Here is a 20,710-nt window from a genome sequence, read left to right as displayed (position 1 = left end):
GTGACGAACGAAGCGAAAATAACGAGGAACTGATTACAGGAGGTTGCGACGACGCGAGAAAAAGTGAGGTCGCGTTAATGATCCAAGTGGAAGCTCCGTGTCACGTGATCCTTACGCAGCGCGTTTCTTGTTTCTTGGGCGATGATCCAAGCTCGAGTCAAGCTGTAGGTTTCATAGAAAGAAAGATATGGAGAATCTACCTAGGCCATGTACTTGCCGGTAGTTTGATGATTTGTTCGTATCTTTATTTCGCTTCGTCTTGATTACTTTTCTTTTGTTTCTAAAGACGCTGTGTGAAGAAAACTAGAAGTGTATAATTTCCAGGGCGAAAAGTGTATGTGGGTGGACAGAACCGTAGTTGAAGTTGGTGGAGCAACCAAGTCGACCGGCATTTATAGATTTATAGATTTAGCCTTTGGGATTCGCTCGATACTAAATCTATTGAATCATGCAAATCTATTATTCAATGTATACGCATGCGCTTATCGTCTCAGGCTCTATCACTCTTTCAAAGGATATCCTAAAGTTATGTAACACAACCATGTGTGCCAAGGTTTAGTTATGGTTCATCAGCTGCTGATAGGTATGTCTTCTTTCTTTTGAGACTTTAACCTCCTACAACTACCTAGGTAGGTAGCTGGCTCGATTTGTGCAAGTCATGAATAAAAACTCAAGACTTGAATGTTGTAGTTATGGTGATCATACCCGTTTGACTGGTATCGTCTTGTCGGGTATTATTAGCTTATAGCCGTAGTCCAGCTCCGTCTCTCGGCGCCGATTCTCGGGAAGTGGAGTCGGGAGTTGGCAGTTGAAAGCCGACCCCGCGCTATACCGGGTGAATATATAACCAAATGCGAATACCGCATCACTTTTATATGCCTTATTTCTTCTTCGATCTTAAAACATCACCTACCCAATATCCAATCATTCATCCTTATCCTTCCAAATTAACAGTATTCGAGCTAAACCCTCGGACCACATCACTTACACCAAGTCGACACTCGGAACAAACCGCCATCATGAGAATCCCCTACGTATCTAACCCTCCTGAGACCAAGACCGAGGAGCATGCTGCTATTGTGAAGCGCATAGAGGAGCGCCGTGCTCCCCGACCTCTCCAATCTTTGGATTTGGCTCTCCTCCACTCCCCTCATGTTGCTGATGGTTGGAACTCGTTCCTCGGCGCAGTCCGCACCAAAACGTCGCTAAGCGATGACTTGCGGGAGCTTGCCATTTCCCGAGTCGCTGTGTGCAACAAGGCATGGTACGAATGGAAGCACCATGCACCACTGGCAGTCAAGGGTGGTGTTTCTGAGGCTGGTCTTGAGGCTATCAAGCAAGACACCCTTGGCGAGCGACCTGCTGAGTTGTCAGAGAAGCAATGGGTTGTAATTCTCTTCACGGATGAGATGACGAGGAATGTTCAAGTCAAGGATGAGACGTTTGACCGTCTGCGAGAGTTCTTCAATGAGCAGGAAATTGTCGAAATCACAGCGACAGTAAGTCAAACTTCTTCAGTGATTTTCGAACTTCACCTAACATCAGCAACAGGTGGCATGTTACAACTGTGTAAGCCGTTTCTTGGTGGCACTCGATGGCAAGTCAACAAGCTCAATCATATAAGTTCTATAACTGACAATCCTGTAGTCGGAGAAAGGAATGGTACCGGCCCTGAAGCTGTGACTGGTCACTGAGCGAGGACTGTAACTTCCGCACCCATCAATATCAGTACTGTAGCTCATCAGATCCTGGTTTATGATCAAGCATGGCAACATATTCAAGTTTAGATATAAAGGTGAAAACTAAGAACAAACATACAACAAAACATCGTGTCTTGAGACCATGCGAAAAGGGTATCATCCCATCTATAGAAGTGAAATAAATTAGTGAACCAAACTCCTCCAACCTGTGTCATTACCAAATAAACCCATCGTTAATCATCACTCATTCAACCATGCCTCCTGTGATTGTTGAAATGCCCGTAGTCAGACCGGACTATGCTTTATCGTTAATATTTTGCTGGCCACCAGGCCACACCAAGAACGCCGTGTAATGTGTAGTGTGTAGTATGTAACGTGCAGCGTGTAACGCCAACCGATATAATCGCGTTATATAATATGTAATGGCGTGTCTTTTCGCTGTAACTGGAACCCAAAGTGTAAAGAAACCCAGATGGAAGCTTGAACATCATGGTGACCGTGAGTATGATTTCGACATTGCGCGCTCAATTGAGGCATGGCGTTGTTGCATCTTGGGCGATGTCTGCAGCTCATGTACGACTCCTGCCCAGCCCTTGCGACTAGGTTTGGGAATGGGCTCGGGGTGATCAATAAGAGCCTGGGTGGTCAACCTGCGCAATGGAGGACGATTGACGATACTCTCCGACAAGCCTCTGGGAAGAGCAGGCCGTGTAGGAGTCTTGAAAACAGGTGACTTTTCTAAATCTCGTGATGTAGGAAGGGGCGGTGGTGGTGGCGCTCTTGAAGAGGGCTTCTCATGTATTGTGGTATTTGTGGTGTTCGTATGTGATGCGACAACGCCCATGTAAACGACAAGAAAGCGCATGCGCAGCATGTCAAGCCTACGAACACGACCCTCCAACCTCGCTCGTTTCGATGCCCATAGTAGTCTGGCGCCAGTCTTCAACTTGGTGGTATCTTCCTCGAGCACCATGCCATTGATGTCCTCACGTAAATCATCGCCCGTCTTCTGGATCTCCCTTAGGAGGCGCGTCAGACGAATCTTGTCATCAAGACGCTGCACTTTTGCGACATCGCGATCATAGCTCTCGTTCTCCTGGACAGAAAAGTCGGCTGTATCAACAAAAGTAGCGATCTCGAGCGGCGCCGCTTGGTATGCAGCCGTATAATTGGAGATGGTCTGGACAAGGACAATGAGGGACAGGACAACGGCGATCAGAATGAGGATAATGGTCCACTGGAGCAGATTGAACTCGGCCATGGTTGAGCAGAGCGTCTAGATGGCAAGTCGAGGTGGTGGGTGAAGCTATCACGCATGGCCCTTGGGGCTATGTTTGTGAGAGGGAAAAGGGAGAGATGAGGAGAGAGGCGCACAAGATGCAAGCAAGGTGACGGGAGCGATGACGAGGGAACAAGCGCAAGCGCAACCAACAACCAATTACTTTGTGTGCACTCCAATTAAGCACCTAGATAGTTTCTAGACTCATACAAGCCCGGCTTCCAGATTCGTGCTCAACAAGTGATGGTGCTAGGCCACTTGGTGCAGATGGCTGGGGATAAAAGAAGCCCCCTGCAGCTGCAGATGAACCGTAACTAATGACGGTCCATGAGACAAGGCAGGGCAGAAGAGTCATCACATGGTCAGTCGGTACGCACGATTTGACGGCGTTACAATTGTCTGACTGATACTGTGCATGGTCCCTTAGACCGGGTAAGCGGCGGATTCGCCGTAAGATAGACTATGAGCGCGGAAGTGCCGGGTGGAGGAAATGGCCAAGATGGTTGAATTATCTGATGATGCTGACTGATGATGGTGGTTTGCAAGAAGCGCCTCACCCGTGTCAAACAATACAAACAGACCTACTACATATATGTCTTGTAGGCGCCTACACCTACCTACGTGTGTAGTAGACAGGTAGCCATCACGAGTCGTTGCTGTCATAGTTTAAGAGGATGCACCACAAGCCTGCTCAAGATTGGTAGTCTCCCAAGAACTAATGCTGTACTGCGATGCAGTGGATTTCCACATGGAATTCCGAGTGGATTTATCTGCAGGTTGAGTATCGCCATCTATCGGTTGGATGTGACCAATTCTTGCAGGACGCTATCACTAGGCTTATTTTCAGTAGTGCCAGCCCAGGGCTACAAAGCCCGTCGATGCATGGGTACAAGGTCTGGAATTAGGGTTACCAGAACTGCCAGTGGATCGGTTCTAGGGTTGGAAAGGGAGTCTTAGACATTGGTTTTGTTGAGAACAAGGTTGAGAAACAGACTGCGTTACTTTGAAATAACCTGTGTAATTTAACCTTGCAGCTCGACAGGAATGGAAGTAAAGAGAAAAGGAGTCGGCTGGCGTGGAAAGCCGGGCAAGGATTTCTTCCATGGAATAAACTTGATTCGCTTAGGCACTAAAGCCCTGTAGAAGTGCTGCAGGCAGGTTAAAAACGCCGCTGTCAGTTGGCGCCCAGTCAAAACCTCGCGGACCGTTGAAGGGAGGGCGCGTGAGTGGTGCCAATTCTGTTCCCCCTCCTCGCATTCCACTGACTTCATCGATACCATCCCTCCCCGTACCTGCGCCAGTCTTGCAGCTTGTCAGAATCATCAGATCTCGCGAACTCCACTGCCATCGTCTAAGCATTTCCCCCTTGCCAGCATCAACCCCTCTCTCCCTCTCTCAACAATAATCAAGTCGATAGTTCTCTCATGACGACAGCCACGGCTACGGCGACCGCCGACCCCGCGGCGCAAGCGCACCAGTTTCCCCTCCCTAAAATCCTCGAGTACCCCGCGTCAACCCCGCCAATCCTCATCACACAAGGTGCCGAGGGTCGTCTCTACAAAAGCACTTATCTGTTACCGGATATTCCCTGCGCTCTAAAGTATCGACCTCCTAAGCCCTGGAGACACCCAGTTCTTGACCAGCGCCTTACGAAACACCGCATTCTCTCAGAGGCTCGCATTCTTGCAAAGTGCCGTCGCGATGGTGTCCGCGTCCCAGCGGTCTACGCTGTAGATGAAGCTGCCGGCTGGCTGATGCTGGAATGGATATCTGGAGGACCTGTCCGTAAGAGCATCAACGAGAGACTGGGAAACAGGACGGAGGGCATCGAGAACGATACAGAGTTGAAGGATCTCATGCGCAGAATCGGTACCGCTATTGGTAGTATGCACAAAGTCGGCATTGTTCACGGCGACTTGACTACAAGCAACATGATGTTGGAGCCTCTCGCCAACCCGCAAGACGCCAATCCTTTACACGGAGAGTTAGTTATCATTGACCTGGGTCTTGCAAGTGGAAGTATATCAGATGAGGACCGTGCGGTAGATCTCTATGTTTTGGAGAGAGCTTTTGGCAGTACACATCCTCGGGCGGAATGTGTCTTCTCAGAGGTGCTTGATGCTTACGGCCAAACCTTTAAGCAGGCCAAGGTTGTACTTAAAAAGTTGGAAGACGTGCGGATGAGAGGCCGCAAACGAAGCATGCTCGGATGAAACAAAAAACAGAAATGCCGTCTTGCAGCCAATTTCCCTACCATAGTGTCTAAACTCCGTGTATCTGATGCTCGCTGTTTTGCAGAAGAAAGAAAAAAGAACAAATGGACGAATGATGCCACCACATTTCATCATATGCGGTTCCAGATCCAAACATACCAAGAAACCTCGCTGTTTAATCTTCTTCGTTTTCGACCGTTGCAGGAATACTCAGCTATGATCTCACCAGCTCTGCGCCTGCAAAATATCCCTTGTTCTCTATGACGCCTCGATCCTGTACGAAAGCTGTGTATCGGACGACCCATTCGGGAGCAAGCTCCCCCGTCAAGCCAGCGCGGTTGTTGTTTGTGTCGGCAAGCAGGCATGCACCCTTTGGGCCGTGGCTGAGGAGCTCTCGCAGAGTGCCATGAGGAAGGATATCAGTACAATCGTTGTGGACGTGTAGTTCAACGCCTTCATCTTCCGCGAGCTTCTTCAGCGGAGGTGGGACATCGCAGCAGTTGCGTAGGTTGATTTGGTCAATAACGGGTCGGACAGTCGTACGCTTGATAAAGGCGCTGAGTTTCTCACTACCGAATTCGGCCACAGCCAGACGCTTCACGAGGCCCTGCTTGTGTAGACTCTCGAATACCTTCCAAGTTGCGAGTTCCTCTTCAAGGTTTCCTTGGTGGGCATTGGTCTTGTCTGCCTCCCATTCGCAGCTACCCTCGAATGAAATTCCGGGGAAGGACACAATCAATAAATCGATTGTGGTGATGCCGAGTTCCCTCCGGACCAAATCCAGAGCTTCCTTCACGTGTTGCTCCCGAGCATTTTCAGACATACCCGGGAGGACAAAAAACTTGACAGTGATCTCGTACTGGCTGGGTTCTTCTCGTAGGCCTGCGGCATTCCAATTAATGCGAGGAACATATAGCGCATCGTCCTGCTTCTCGGTCCATAGGTCTACAGCCGTGTGGTTGCCGTTGAGCGCATTGCCGTTCGTGAAGCCGTTGGTTCCTTCTGTATCGGTCGCATAGTCACGCTGGGCTTCAGCGATATTATCTCGCAGAGAATTGACAAGTTCAAGGTTGGATCTGGCGTTACCGGGCTTGCGAATAACGGAGGGGCCTGCCAACATGACATTGCTGCCGAGAGGGGTTTTGTAAGCATAAACCCGCACAGAAGTCAGCTATAACTTACGCCGTGGATAGAATAAGTCTCGTCATGGTGAAAATCTTGTACCAAAGCAATAGAAGCCCGCTTTAAAAGTATGAGACGAGAAGAAAGAAGTGGGAAATAGTTCGAGTCGAGACTTTATCTAAAATAAGAGGGAAATTTTCCCCGTCGGGGTCTTCGAGGCGTAAATTCGGAGAAGGACCGTCAAGCTACAGACGGACCAAATTGGTCTATCCAAAGGCGTGCCAGTGCTATCGAATACGTGGGGTATGTAAAGCGGATAGCTTAGTAATGTCTATTTGTTAAAGGTAAAACGATTTGAAATCACGGCCGATATTTGATGTTTGTACCTGTCAAGCGAAGGTCGGAAGTGACTGAACAAGCATGTGCATATATGGATGGATGGTTGGCTTTGCATCTATCTAGCTACCCGTTTTGCTGTCCCGAGACGAGACTGAACCTACCTACTAAGGTAGGTAAACCTACAGTAATTCTGACATCAACAATAGCGCAGTCGCGTGCTTAATGATACCGCCCAGAGATGGCCTATTTCATCAGACAATTGGATGTCCCTTGGTATCTTTCGCATCGAGATTAAAGCTCTTTGGCAGGATATGGTGGATATTTTGTACATAGAAATTACCTGTCTCAGTGACTTGGGAATAGTCCAAATATTAGAATTATATTAAATTGTTTATTCTAGAAGCTTAACTCAGTTTTGTACCTGCAGCCACTGAGATAGATGTCTCGTTGCCTGACTTGTTGGTTCAGGCAATCAGTACTGGAGAGTCTGGGCCTTGGTGGATTGACTGGAGCCTGGGCCACTTCATCATTGGACCTCTACCCAGCTCGTCACCAACCCGCCTGAATTGCTTCCGTGTCCACCTCAAAGCCAGAATTGTACCTATCCTCCGTCATCTTTCGAAACCTGTCCCTGACTTTGACCTGCCGCCTCGACGCAGGCTTGATAAATCATCATGGCGATCCAGTATGATTTTCCACGGCTCATCAATTTACACCGCCCGCTAATCAAGAGTTAATTTGGCAGCTACCTTATTCTCCTATCTCGCCAAGGCAAAGTGGTGCGTACAGTTGCTCACATGCACCGCTTAACATCATCACTGACTAGTCACAAAAGCGCCTTGCCAAATGGTTCTCAACCCTCTCACCCAAGGATAAGGCCAAGATCGTCAAGGATGTTTCTCAGCTTGTGCTGGCTCGTAGAACGCGCATGTGCAACTTCCTCGAATACAAGGGTCAGCTTCCCTCCGCCCCTTTTGTTATTTGTTTGGACTGGCTCATGTTAACCTCTGAACAGATACCAAGATCGTCTACCGCCGATATGCATCGCTTTTCTTCATCGCCGGCTGCTCCTCCGATGACAACGAGCTGATCACCCTCGAGATTATTCACCGATACGTCGAACAGATGGATAAATACTATGGCAATGTGTGCGAGCTTGATATTATCTTCTCCTTCACCAAAGCATACTATATTCTCGATGAAATCCTTCTCGCGGGCGAGCTGCAGGAGACGAGCAAAAAGAACATTCTTCGCTGCATCGGCCAGCAAGATTCTCTTGAAGATATGGAGGTGAGTGACGTCCAGCTAGATAAACTGTGAAGTTTTGTGATAGCCTGGCAACCTACACCCAAATTACCCAACATCGTCGCAAGCCAGCTGACGCCAACCCTTTCCACAAGGTCGAGGACGAAGTTACAAAGATCATGTAAACATTCCTCGACGATCTTGTGATTACTGTCCGGCACTAGTTCGACCTCGCTTCACGAAACATCAGATCGACCCGTCCAATTTCATAACAAACGCTTTCATACGAGCTACAGCATTATCACTGGCTAAGGATTGACTTTGGATCAACAGGTCGACGAACAAATAATTGGGTCGCTCAAGGAGACGGGAGTTTTGTAATGTGAAAGACTCATGCGGCTGAGCATCTCTTCGATGGGAAGAGAGGACACGCATGTTTACATCGTGGGAACCGGCGCAGGTGGTGTTTGGGAGTCTCAGGCCAACAAGGCCTTGTTTTGTAGATCTTTGACGGTGGAAAACCACCTTCTTTCGTATCAAGAGATGAGGCCTCTGGGTGGTGGTGGTTACGGCAGCTTGCGGCAATCGGTGCAGATGCGCTCAGGCCATTTGCGTCGAGCATTGTCGGAACACTGGAAGGATATCGAGTCTTGAGCGTAAAGCAGAAGAACTGCTACGATGGCCATCATCAGATGCTATATGCCATTGAGAATACTCGATCCTGACACGTTTACTTCCTCCATGTGCTCAACGAACCCGTTTTCAGCCGCATTGCTCCGTCGCAAACACCTCCACCCAGAACCAAAATCAAGAGAAAGCGATTGACATTATTTTTTCCTGTTTTCCATTTGCATTTCTATCTCCATCGTTGAACTGACATTAGATCATGGCTTGAGTAATGGATCCGTTTCATTGTTCGAAAGACGATGCACCATGCGATGAAGCGCGTGGTTACGGGACAGAGTCCTATTCGCCAACACTGGTCACTCGTGGGGCCCCCTTATTGCAGTGCCACAAACCTACGCATTCAGATCTTCATCAGAACCACGAGATTGCCATGGAGAACATGGGCGGATCGATTGGGTTGTAAGTTGGCAGCAAAGAAATCGCCTATCAATTAGGGATTTCGAGTTTGTCTCATGAGAGCCAAAAGATGAAGCATGAGCTGTCATGACAGGGGAGGACCCCTTGATTTGCCTTGGCTACTAAGGCTCTAGCCTAGATTGACCTTGACCCTGGCAGTGCCGAAACCAGCTGGCGCAATCTGGGCCCCCGGAATTCCCAACAATGGCCGAGACCGGGTTAAGCTCAGCTCAACTCGCATCATGAGCTTAGTATCAGGATCCCATGGTCTGCCGCAGCATTAATCACATCAGGTTTGAGTGGGTTTCCACGTCGGTGTTGGACAAGATGTGACACAGAACAGCGCAACACAACACAACGCAGCGCTGCGCTATTACATACTACCAATGCCACGCAAACGCAAATGCAGGCAAAGTTGCAGCCCATCATCATCCGCTGACCATCATCCCCTCCATCCCGTCCCATCCCATTCCACCGTATCCCGAAGCCGGTCACTCCCATCCATCCTCTCAATCAGTCAATCAATCAATTCATTCGATTTTGGCCCCTCACCTTATCAGTCATCATTTCCTTTTCTTGTTCTTATGTTTCTTTGTTGGCCTTGGTTCTGCTTACGATTTTAGCCAAGTGAAATCATCTTCTTCGGCCTGTCACTTGCTTATCTCAACAACCATTACTTCCCCTTTTCATCAACAGTTCCATACACCGACCAGGTACATACACTCGGCAATCTCCCGCCCAATCTTGATCAACAGTCCCTACGTACATACCTACTAGACTAGGTACTTGTCGTCATCATCATCAGCATCCAAAATCTTTTTTTATCTTAGGGCCCAGGGTTCTGCCGACTACATCGCATCAAGGCCGTGTTCGAAGTTACTGATCGCGCCCCTCTCCAAAACGGCAGGCTTCGGCTTCAATTACCGACTTCTATCCGTCCAAACCCTATCGCCCATCCTCAACCTTTCCCCTTCATCATCAGATTCCAGGAGCTATCGCGACCAACTCCAATAAATTCCTACCGTTTGGACACCTAACTACTCGACTGTCGCATCGCATTGCTCTCCTTGTCGCGACAACTATCACCTTCCGACTGCGGCCCACCAAAACTCCACGCTGACGCAATCTGTTCCCTTGACCTCAAGTATAAGAGACGAAATTAGGCGATCAGCTTATGTTCTTTGGACCAGACTCCTTAGGCTATTTATTTTTATACCCTAAGAGACCTGTTACTTTTTCGGCCTCAACATGAAGTATTTACCGGTACAAGACTTCGAAGCGGTGACAAGCACGCTCAACTTCAACACTCCCGACTGCAACGTTACGGGCGGGTGCGATCTTTACACAACGAAAGCATCAGGCACCGATAAGAAGCTGTACAAAAACATCGACAATGACCTAAATTCACAACACGAGGCTCTCCTAAAGCTTGGTGCTAGCCTCTCACCACCTGAACGCGCTCACATGCTAGCCACATCACCAAGCATGCAAATGTTTTCGCATTCGAGCGCTTTTGGTCCTCTTTCCGAGCTTTCAAGCCGCAAGACGTTTGCGTACCTTATTGCAACACTCAATGCTAGCCACCCACACTACGACTTTTCTCATGTGCTTCGACCCAACGACTTCAAACGTGAGCGGAATTTGCGTCGCGTTATGATCAACCTCGATTCCATCCTACAAAACGTAAGGCCTAATTTCGAGCCTAAGTCTTTAGGGTCTTCACTGGGCAGCGAGGCGACTTCATCAGTCTGGGGACCCCAATGTTGGTCGTTGATCGATAAGGAAATGCACCTTAACGAGTGTACCATTTTCAGCTACAACCCTGATAGTGACCCTTTCGAGGAAGATGAGAGTGCGATCTGGGCCTCGCACTACTTCTTTTTCAACCGCGCATTGAAGCGAGTCGCCTACCTGTATGTTCGTGTTGTACCAGTCATCTCATCACACAGCCCAACCCTGCGTCCCGCCAATCTTGCAAGAAACCACAGCAATCAGCAACTCGAGTCAGCTGGCGCACAAAAACGAGCCAACTACTGGCTTGGCGAGAATGCGGAATTGGTGCCTTATAATGAAGGCGACGAAAATCTTAACGACGATGGCCTCTTCTGGAATCGCGGAGAAAACGGTGACCTGGTCGCCTACTCGGACGATGAATTTGAAGACGAATTCGAAGATGATATCGATATGCTCGACAGAAGTCCCGACAGGTTCATGAGTGAAGACATCGCAGGTCGTATGGAGATCTGAAGCGCCACTGGAAGCATAAGGGACGAAATCATTAGGTCAGCTTATGCGACTTAGACAAGACTTGAGGTTCTTTATTTTCATACCCTAAGACTTTGGGCGTCTTCTGCTATCCACTAGTTGCGGTCTTGTCAAACCCAACTTTCGTCACGTTCCTTCGAAATTACTTTCGTTACGCTTTTTCGACATTCAACACTGTCACCTCAATCGGTTACTCGATCGCAGCAAATCGAGACGAAAGAGGCTAAGCAACACACCACTTTTCTTTCAACTCTCTGTTTTATGGACGCTCTTGCATTATGTTTTCTCTTTCAGCACATTGGTTTGTTCATAACGGAAGCGTGGGGCCCGGGTAGGCTTCTGGTCAGTGAGAGCGGGTGAGATCCGCGACATGAGGCGTTTCCGGGTATCGCATTTCGGCCTGCTTTTTTCCTGGCGATAAAGGCACGCATTAGTGACTTTTTTGGGGCGTTTTTCTTTTTCGTATCCTGTTCATCAATATCCTTTGTATCGGGTTTGGTCATACTGCTGTTTGCTTGGACTATCGCCTGATATAGCTATGCCCCGGTACATAAATGCTCTACGGGGCTAGGATTTCGGTTGGGAATGGTGTGAGAGTCTGGACGGCGTTGAAGCCATGGGAAACTCGGATAGGACGATTCTTATGGTGACAACGTATATGACGGGTACGGTGGGCTAGGCGGGCTGGTCTTTGCTTTGACATGATAATGCAAGTTTATGATTTCAGTTTCCTGCGGCTTGGATCTTGGCCCAAGTTGACCGCCAAAATTAATACTGTTTAAGAATCCATTTGATCGTTTAGTTTAGTCTGGGCTCTATGAACGTCTTCTGACAACCAACACACAATTCATCTGTGTAAGCAGGTTTCTAGTAAATTGTGTTCTAAATAAAGGCAGATACTAATAGCAAGTTTGGTCTGGAAGTCGTCAGGCTAGTGCACCTATCTTTAATACCACTTCCACACCAAACCTGCTATTTCGACCTTGAAGTCTCTGTTTGTAGCTGCCTCGGCGTTCTAGCGATATCAGGACGGCGAGCAATCAAGACCGGTGCATTGCCAACAAGATCGGTCATAGAATATCGTTCCGCGTCCCTCTCTAACAGAAATTCCTAGTTTTTCTTTGGTGTCTTTGAAAAGATTACAGGCTTTGAAATACTGTTCCACCAACCAGCCGAATGTCACACAGCTCTCATCCTTGGCACACAGCTGTGCACATATTTCTTCATTTCCTTGGTTGAGACTGACTGTTCGATACGGCTGTCCAGCATTACTGGGATTACCTTGTATGCCGCCACACAGTTCGGTTTTAGCTGTAGGTGTAACACAAGAGGGCACATACTCAGCCACGTAAATGTCGTCAATAGCAACCAAGCGAGGTTTTAAATCCGCTAAGGGTCTCGCCAAAACACTGATAGAGTCGTCTTTCCGCCCTTGAAATATTGTGCTTTCCTGCTTATACACAAAAGGGGAGCCTCTCAGGACATTGATCGTTTGTCTCGTCGCGTGGCCGGAACTTGTGGCGACAACAAAATTGAAAGACCAATCTTGGTCAGGATCAGAGATGGCAGCATACGTAATCCAGATTTGATACTTTTTGTTATCCAGAGAAACGACTCTCCGCATGTCAGTTCCAACGTCCGTACCGAGGAGCCTTGCGAGGAGTTAGCTTGGTATTGGGGCCGGGGTGGATAGCTGCTCGACTTACACAAACTGGTCGCCACTATGAGCCCGCGGCACTTCTTGAGAGGTGCTGCTTTGCTTCTGATAGGTCACAACCGTCCCTGCGAATTGCCCCATTGATTCCCATCTATTGGGAGCGTTGTTTTCTCCCTCAAAGCTGGAGTCATCAACGGCGTTTGAATAGACAGGGCATGAGACTGCAGTGGTAGAAGTCCAGAGGCTTTCCGTTGTGCTTGCGCTCTTGAGTACAGAAACTGTGGTGAACTCTGTGATGGTAACATCTGCGGTGGTAATTTCGGTTGTCGCAGGTGTTTCGATGGTATCGGTAATCTCAACAGAAGTTAATTGGGCAGATATAACTACATCAGTGGTTGTAGTTTGTTCAATGGACGTGGTAGATTTCGTAGAGACTATAGTTTCGTAGGGAGCATCGCTACCAGTCGACATAGTGATATCAGTAGTACCAGTCAACACAGTAATGCCGGTCGATAAGGAAGTGTCAATCGATGTAGATGCGTCAGTAGGGATCGTGATAGTGTCAATTGTCGTGGTTGGATCGCTAAATGTTGTGGTCTCAACCAAAATTTCAGTAGCAAAACTGCTCGAGACGCTTGACACTTCAATCACATCAGTGTTAGAAGAAACTGTCGAGTGGATTGTAGCTGTAGGCTCTGAAATACTTGAGCCTGAGGTTGTTGTCTGGTCCAACGTCGTCGCTGAAGAATCACTCATACCAAAGGATATACCCTCAACGGAATCTGTAGAAGTCGAATAATCAGTTGAATATGAGGCATTTGTTCCATCATCAGGTGATATAAAGTAGCGGGATGAGGACGACGTAGTAGTTGAGGCCCCTGATGTTAAGGTCAAAAACGATGTGTGTGGTCTGCACTTCCCGGCATCAACAGCCCACAGGCTCGACGCAGTTACCGCAACAGTAAACAGTTTCGAGGACACCATATTAACGTAAGTTTGTGGGATATGCAGATAGAATCATTTCTACATGGGAACTGAGTCTCTTTTTACTCGAGCTTTGGGGTTCGCTTCTACAAATAAAGCAGTGCACAGATATTGCTGCTGATTTTTAAGTCATTCCTGAACCAATGAGGTACTGGTAAGTAAGTTTTCTCGGGTCGAAATATAGAACAAATTGATGTTAGTTTACATGTCTAGCTTCAGGGGAGATTGGAAAAGTCTCGGCTGGGCTGCCAATAGTGTAATTAAATGGCCTTGAAATGGCATAACGGGCTGCTATTCAAGCAATAGTCGTGTTGTCAAGATGGGTCTACTAGTTCTGGGCTTTTATGGATCTGGTTTTCCTACAGGGTTTGTAAGCCGTAGGCTTCGAGATGTTATGAATACACATACAAGTTTAAACTCTGCATTCTACTTTATGCTTAGAAATCGCAATGAAGGCATTATAGGTAAGCAAATACTACCAGATAACACCTACTGCTAAAGCAGAAGCTCAAGAGTACTCAAGTGCCCAACCCCCATTGACGTTGTCAAATAGTAAAAAGAAAGAAAAAATATACTTACAATTTAAATATATAGTTTAATAGCAATTTGATGATAATAGCCCTTGTTATTTCTTGTTCAATATCTCTTAAAAGGAAGGGGTGGCTCAAGTGTCAAGGGTTCGTTTCTTATCTCTTATCAGTTATCTTGGCAAATAATAATTGGCCAATCATAATGCGCAAACTTTACTCGTCGCGGGGCCTGATCGACTCTCCCAAATTTTTTCCTGCTATCAATTATCTTGTCTTGTCTTCAGCTTCAACTCAACCGAAGTCATCACAGCAAAATCGCACGACGCCTTTCTTTTGACATAGGCTTTTATAACATTGAAGCAGTGCAAATCCGCTCTGCTCAACCCCCTCACACCAGAGCATGGCTGCTCAGACGTCGCCATCGCTCACTTCTACCTCACATACCTTGACTGCCGCGCCGCTCACCATGGCCGCTCCCGATTCCCTCACAAACAGCCATGTTCTGGCGCTTCTAGAAACTCTAGCCGATGGCAAGCGACACAACTTCCTCCAACCTAGTGCTTCTATCCCGACCGATTCTCTTAACCTCGTCAAACAAACCCTTGAAGGATTTGCTTCGCAAGTCGGCGATGAACAGCAGGAAAGGCTAAAAGAGAACCGCAAGCGCAAGAGGGGCGCTGTCGGAAGCGAAGATGTTCTCAAGATGCGCAAGGTTTACGTCGATGGCTTCGAAACGGGCCAAGTTTGGCAACAGGCTAAGAGAATTATTGGAGGAGTCCTAAAGTACTCTGAGGAGGCCCTTGCTGAGCTGGAGGAGCGTAAAGAGATTGCTGTTAACGGCGCTGACTCCAAGACAATTGAATTTGGAGAGGATGGCTTCGAGGTGGACTCCGATGACGAGGATGAGAGCGACGAAGAAGTGTCTGGAGAAGAGGACGAAGAGCAAATATCAGGAGACGAAGCGCTCGAGGACGGTCAAGAAAACGATTGGGAAGATGAAGAAGAAGAGGAGTTCGAGGAAGGAAAAGATGACTACCAAGAGGACGATGAGGAAGCGGAGGAGTATGAGGCGGATCCTGATGGTCTCAACGATGGCTTCTTCTCTCTCGACGACTTCAACCGACAATCACAATACTTCGAGGAGCAGGACGCCAAGGGAGACCCTTACACAGATCAAGCAAGCGACGATGAGGAAATCAACTGGGATGCCGATCCTCTATCTGCCGACAAGCCTAACTCAAAGTCTCAGAAGGCACAGCTAGCCGAAGATGAAGAGGATAGTGATGACGAAGGTGGTCCCACGTTTGGCAATATGGATCTCAATGCTCCAGAAGGCGACAGCGAGGACGAGGGTATGGACGTGGATGATGTGGACGATGAGGAAAACGATATGAACGCCAACGAGGTCTACTACAAGGACTTCTTTGCACCACCACGCAGGAAGTATCAGGGTGGCAAGCCTAAAAAGTCTGTCAAGTTCCAAAATGAAAAGCCGGACGACGCCGACGTTGAGAGGGCCATGGCCGATGTTAAAAGGGATCTCTTCGACGACGAGTCAGAACAGGAGGACTCTGATGATGCGCTATCTGATGTGTCCGCCGGAGACCCCAAGTCACGACGCTCAGCTCACGAGCGCAGACAAGCCAAGCTTGCTGAGGAAATTCGTAAGCTTGAGGCTGCCTCCGTTGCCAAGCGAGAGTGGGCACTATCTGGTGAAGCCGCTGCTGTTGATCGTCCAGTGAACTCGTTGCTCGAGGAGGATCTTGACTTTGAGCACGTTGGCAAGCCTGTCCCAGTCATTACCCCTGAAGTTAGCGAGAGTATCGAGGACCTCATTAAGCGCCGTATTCTAGCACAAGAGTTTGATGAGGTTATCCGTCGACGACCCGATACTGAGGGCACAGCTGCGAGCACACGCCGTGGTCTTATTGAACTTGACGATAGCAAGGCTACAAAGGGTCTGGCAGAAATTTACGAGGAAGAGCACGTCAAGAACCAAGACCCCGATAGCTACGTCAGCCAGTCGGACGAGAAGCTACAGAGAGAAGAGAAAGAGGTTGAGGCAATGTGGAAGGATGTCTGCGCTCGTCTTGATTCGCTCAGCTCATGGCACTACAAGCCCAAGCCCACAGCTCCCTCACTATCAGTCGTCACCGATGTCGCGACCATCGCCATGGAGGACGCTCAACCCACAACGGCACAGGGTGTTACTGGCGAGAGCAGCCGCATGGCTCCCCAGGAAGTCTACAAGGCTGGCTCCACCGAGAAGGCTGCCAACGGCGAAGTCGTCACCAAGGCCGGTCTACCTGTTGCGCGCCAAGAGATGTCACGCGAAGACAAGGCTCGCCGTCGCCGTCGCGAGAAGGAGCGTGTGCGCAAGGCGGGTGGTGTCGACGGCGGCAAGGCTGTCAGCAAGCGGGCCAAGATGCAGCGCGACGCCGTTGCCGACCTCAAGAAGGGTGGTGTCAAGGTTATCAACCGCAAGGGAGAGATTACCGATGTGGATGGCAACAAGGCGAAGAATGTCAAGATTGCTTCAGGTGGAAACTACAAGCTGTAGTAGTAGCTGTGAAGAGGAGAAGGTGTTTCTTTTTTCTGTTTGGGTAAGGGATAGGGTGTAAAAAGTAACGAAGGGGTGTTTGCATGGCTTGCGAGCGATTCATAATAGAAACGCACTTTCATGTTTGACGCATGTCGATATATATCTATCTTTACTATTTTCCTTCGTGGTAACTGAGAGATGTTTCTTTTTTCTAATCTCAATCTTGTGTTGATACATACCTAGTATGAGAGGTCTCTTCCCAACAAACAGTTAATATTGTGTCTAATCTTGATGACGTTCTCTGCTTATATATGCAAACAAAAGCAATTCGTTCTGAGTCTTCTTGTTCTAAACAGCACAATGTTCTCTGAATCAGGTTACGTTGCTCTGGGCCTTTCTTGATATCGAATGCGGCAGTTAGTTACAAAACAGGGACATATGAACCTAGAGCCATTGCAGTTGACGCTTGACTTTTTTACGTCTGTGTTTATATGTAAATGTATAAAAGACTCAGGTGCACTATAAAGCATAAAGAATCCAATGTCAAGTTACGAGGACCTGTCCCTCGTTTCACAAAACATACAACCCATTATTGCCGATACATCCTTTTAACTAATTGTACATGCATGTTCTTCCTGTCCCTCATTCCAAGGGGAATGCTGTTAACCCTAACTCCGCTCGTGAATTTTCCCTCCCAATCGACAGCTTAGTAGTGTTGTTCGTTGCTGTATCTAGGCTTCCACCTTGGTCTTCTTCGCCTCAGCATCTTCAGCCGGGTCCTCGGCCTTTCGCTTACCGTTAGCATCAGCTTCCGGTGCGAGCTCGGGGGCAGCTTCTGTGGTAGCCTCCTCCTTGTTCTTCTTGCGGACCAATCCGCTGAGATCGGTAGCGGTCTTTTTGGCCTCCTCGACTCGGGCCTTGGTCTCAGCAGCGGACTCGCCAATGGCAGCACCGAGAATACCACCGATGGATGCATCAGCGCCAAGAATGTCCTTGGTATCGACAGGGTCGTTGCGCAGGTCGACAAGCTGCTCAGTGTTAGCAGATGGACTTCTATAGATCCAAGGGGGGCCGAGTTGTACTTACGCGTTGCTCCATGTCACTAATAACTTCCTTCATTTCCTGAATAGACTTTCGTGCCAATTCGTTGTCCTCAGGAGATGCCATGGTAGCAAGCTCCACCTCCTTATTTTGAAGCTTGAGCTTGGAACTCTTGATGGCCAGTTCCATCTCCTTGACAGCTTCGTCGCGCAGGCCTTGGTCCATCTCCTCGCGTTTAGCGTTCGCACCGTCATCGCCAGGTGTGGTTACTGAAGCAAACTCCAGAGCCAAGGAAAGCTTGTAGTGGGCTTCGGCGATAATCTCAGACTCTTCGGGGTACAGTTCAAGCTTGTACTTGAGTGATGTTCGGCCGTCTTCAATGGCATTGGGGTAGCTATTGTGGTGTTAGTGTAAGAGCCAGGCCAGTTTCGTACAAGAGGTTGCGCGTACCGTTCATTCTCAAGGGAGATCTCAGAGAGGGCATCATGGGTGTCAGCGAGGCGCTCCCTCACATGTCGCATTACGGGCGAATCGCCATCTGCGACCTCCTTGCCTTTGCCACTCTCATCCTGCTCCTCTTTCTCGAGCGCTTCAAGTCGTTTGACGTAGCATACTCGAGCAAGGTCGAGAATCTCGAAAGCAGTAGCCAAGTCGTCGTCTTCTTCCTCGTCCTCCTCACCCTCAGCATCCTTTGGGGGAAACAGTTAGCATAACCAAGGGAGATTAGTGTTCGATGATTGGCACATACCTCTTCCTCGTCGGACTCATCAAAGTTCTCGTCGCCAGTGAACTGGAACAGGGCCTTCTTATCTCCCTTGATGTCTTCTGACTTCTTCTCTGCTTCTTTTTGCTCGGCGACAATTTCAACGCCTTCTTGTGTCACCTTCTCAGCTTTGGCTTCGGCAGGTTTCTTATGCTTAGTCTCGGCACTCTTTTTCTTCTTCTTCTCGGGGGCGGCAGTGCCTCCGAGAACATCGCTTTTACTTTGACCGACCTTGAACAGGCTGCGGCCGTAGTGGAAGAGGATCTCGGCATTGTCGGGTGATGTTTCACCATTGAGCTCGGCTTGGAGGATGCTGGCTCTGGAGAATACTTCGGCGGCCTCCTCGTAGTTCCTGTGGGCGTACAAAGCAGCGCCCTTTGCGGACAGATCAGCAAGAGTAACCTTCTTGCTGTTGGGGTCTTGGTCGTTCGCAATGAGGAAGTCGGTGTTGGGGGTGCCGACGCTAGGAGTTCCGATAGCAGGTGTGATAGTAGCAGACTCTACTTTTTCAGTAACGTTTGCGACATCGTCAGCAGGGGGTGCGAGCGACTCGTTGGATGTAGTAGCGGCCTCATCCACGACAGGCGCAGTCTGCTCTGTAACGTCGGACATTGCGGCTTGGTTAAAGTCAATTGAATGGGTGAGTGAGTGAGTGAGTGAGTGAGTGAGTGAGTGGGCGGGCGAACAGGTGAACAGGTGAACAGGTGAACAGGTGAACAGATTTGATGGGAGGTTACGAGATTAATGAATATGAGATGAGATTGATGGGTGTCGTGAGAAAAATGATGCGATCTTAGGTGGAAAGTTTGCGACAGTCTAAAGTCAAAAGACAAGATGGACGACCCAGCAACGACGACCTGGTGATATCAAGCCAAGGTATGACGCGCCAAGCTGAGGTGCTGAGGGACGAGGTTATGCTGACGCGTCTGATTGGTTATTAGTGGCGTCAGGCAGTTCGTTTCAGCGAGCAAAAGCTCCAAGCTCCAAGCTTGGGGTAGGTACTTTATGCAGGGGAGAGACCACTAACGTTAGGTACGCATATTATCTACCTTAGTAGTGGCTACTGTACGTTGAGAGGTACCTAGTCTAGTACCCGTTAGGTCAGCTAAAGTTACCCTATAGCCAGCCGTTTGGCAAGTTGTATCTTGTCAACGTCTCCAGCCTTTTGAAAAAGTATAGACTAACTAACGTATGTTCTGCTGAGAAATAAATAAAAGTATACATTACCGTATTGTGATTAAATTTTATGAGTATTGTTGTGACGATGAGTCTTTGAAAGTTTTAAACCTTCTCTCAAATTGGCGCTGTGATAGAACGCTGTATTTTAGTTAACTTACGAATGAATCAATTCGAAATTAGATATTGTACGGGCGAGGTATTAAAATGTAATACAAAAAAAATGCATTAATGAGAAAGATTAATTGAGTTGTCGTATACTCTGTACAGCCCTAACCTTCGAGTACCTGTTTCAGGTTGAAGGAAGACCCCGCGTCTAATTGATTTGGCGCGTGGCATCGTGAGTTTCCGGCACGACTTAAACGCGAAGTCATGTGCCTCTGGACTTCGCATTATTGACTTATCGCCAAGGTATTGTCAGATAACAACAGCTTTTGGCGAAGTATCATCGAATTAAATGCAATAAGAAAAAATGAGAGAGTTCGATATGTCAGTGACATAAAGCGTAAAGTACCTATAAATGGAACGGGCTTGGTAGCTCGTGAAAGGGAAGAGAGAAACTTGCAGTATAGGAAAACAGAAAACGACACAGTATTTACATATCCAAGAAAACGAAACTGCACAACGTGAGAACGCACGTGGGTATTATAAAAAAGTCGAAACTAGAAGAGCGCTCTAGCTGACCTTTTGTAGTGAAGCTCTTGGTCAGATACGTCTGTAGTTTGTTGTGGTGCCAGTCCGCATTATACTCTGAGCCAAGAACTTCTACCA

General features: G+C 48.3%; 9 protein-coding genes across 9 annotated transcripts; 5 read left to right on the top strand and 4 right to left on the bottom strand.

Annotated features, from left to right (window-relative positions):
* Positions 1-1,019: 1,019 nt before the first annotated feature.
* Positions 1,020-1,694, top strand: FSST1_005868 (AhpD-like protein; the record flags this gene model as incomplete). The annotated part of the gene is made up of 3 exons (XM_083232182.1): positions 1,020-1,499; positions 1,552-1,597; positions 1,648-1,694. 3 exons carry the CDS (start codon positions 1,020-1,022, stop codon positions 1,692-1,694), a joined length of 573 nt encoding a protein of 190 aa, XP_083089298.1.
* Positions 1,695-2,187: 493 nt separating this feature from the next.
* FSST1_005867 (uncharacterized protein) lies at positions 2,188-2,961 on the bottom strand (the record flags this gene model as incomplete). Its single annotated transcript, XM_083232181.1, has 1 exon — positions 2,188-2,961. The coding sequence occupies one exon, from the start codon at positions 2,959-2,961 to the stop codon at positions 2,188-2,190; it is 774 nt and encodes a 257-aa protein (XP_083089297.1).
* Positions 2,962-4,403: 1,442 nt separating this feature from the next.
* Positions 4,404-5,192, top strand: FSST1_005866 (serine/threonine protein kinase BUD32; the record flags this gene model as incomplete). The annotated part of the gene is made up of 1 exon (XM_083232180.1): positions 4,404-5,192. One exon carries the CDS (start codon positions 4,404-4,406, stop codon positions 5,190-5,192), a length of 789 nt encoding a protein of 262 aa, XP_083089296.1.
* A 214-nt stretch (positions 5,193-5,406) lies between these two features.
* Positions 5,407-6,400, bottom strand: FSST1_005865 (uncharacterized protein; the record flags this gene model as incomplete). The annotated part of the gene is made up of 2 exons (XM_083232179.1): positions 5,407-6,319; positions 6,375-6,400. 2 exons carry the CDS (start codon positions 6,398-6,400, stop codon positions 5,407-5,409), a joined length of 939 nt encoding a protein of 312 aa, XP_083089295.1.
* Positions 6,401-7,327: 927 nt separating this feature from the next.
* FSST1_005864 (clathrin adaptor complex small chain-domain-containing protein) lies at positions 7,328-8,623 on the top strand (the record flags this gene model as incomplete). The annotated part of the gene is made up of 5 exons (XM_083232178.1): positions 7,328-7,338; positions 7,399-7,432; positions 7,480-7,606; positions 7,669-7,943; positions 8,402-8,623. 5 exons carry the CDS (start codon positions 7,328-7,330, stop codon positions 8,621-8,623), a joined length of 669 nt encoding a protein of 222 aa, XP_083089294.1.
* A 1,606-nt stretch (positions 8,624-10,229) lies between these two features.
* On the top strand, positions 10,230-11,228 carry FSST1_005863 (RNA polymerase III-inhibiting protein MAF1; the record flags this gene model as incomplete). The annotated part of the gene is made up of 1 exon (XM_083232177.1): positions 10,230-11,228. One exon carries the CDS (start codon positions 10,230-10,232, stop codon positions 11,226-11,228), a length of 999 nt encoding a protein of 332 aa, XP_083089293.1.
* A 990-nt stretch (positions 11,229-12,218) lies between these two features.
* Positions 12,219-13,887, bottom strand: FSST1_005862 (uncharacterized protein; the record flags this gene model as incomplete). Its single annotated transcript, XM_083223792.1, has 2 exons — positions 12,271-12,898; positions 12,953-13,887. 2 exons carry the CDS (start codon positions 13,885-13,887, stop codon positions 12,271-12,273), a joined length of 1,563 nt encoding a protein of 520 aa, XP_083089292.1.
* A 996-nt stretch (positions 13,888-14,883) lies between these two features.
* Positions 14,884-16,977, top strand: FSST1_005861 (rRNA-processing protein MPP10; the record flags this gene model as incomplete). Its single annotated transcript, XM_083232175.1, has 1 exon — positions 14,884-16,977. One exon carries the CDS (start codon positions 14,884-14,886, stop codon positions 16,975-16,977), a length of 2,094 nt encoding a protein of 697 aa, XP_083089291.1.
* Positions 16,978-17,690: 713 nt separating this feature from the next.
* Positions 17,691-19,375, bottom strand: FSST1_005860 (SHNi-TPR domain-containing protein; the record flags this gene model as incomplete). Its single annotated transcript, XM_083232174.1, has 4 exons — positions 17,691-17,987; positions 18,046-18,394; positions 18,451-18,689; positions 18,749-19,375. 4 exons carry the CDS (start codon positions 19,373-19,375, stop codon positions 17,691-17,693), a joined length of 1,512 nt encoding a protein of 503 aa, XP_083089290.1.
* Positions 19,376-20,710: the final 1,335 nt, after the last annotated feature.

Source organism: Fusarium sambucinum, chromosome I (genome assembly GCF_050947815.1).
Source record: "Fusarium sambucinum isolate potato_lamoka chromosome I, whole genome shotgun sequence".
Taxonomy (NCBI): Eukaryota; Fungi; Ascomycota; class Sordariomycetes; order Hypocreales; family Nectriaceae; genus Fusarium; species Fusarium sambucinum.
The sequence above is the reverse complement of the archived record's forward strand: the minus strand, read 5'-3'. Positions and strand labels throughout refer to the sequence as shown.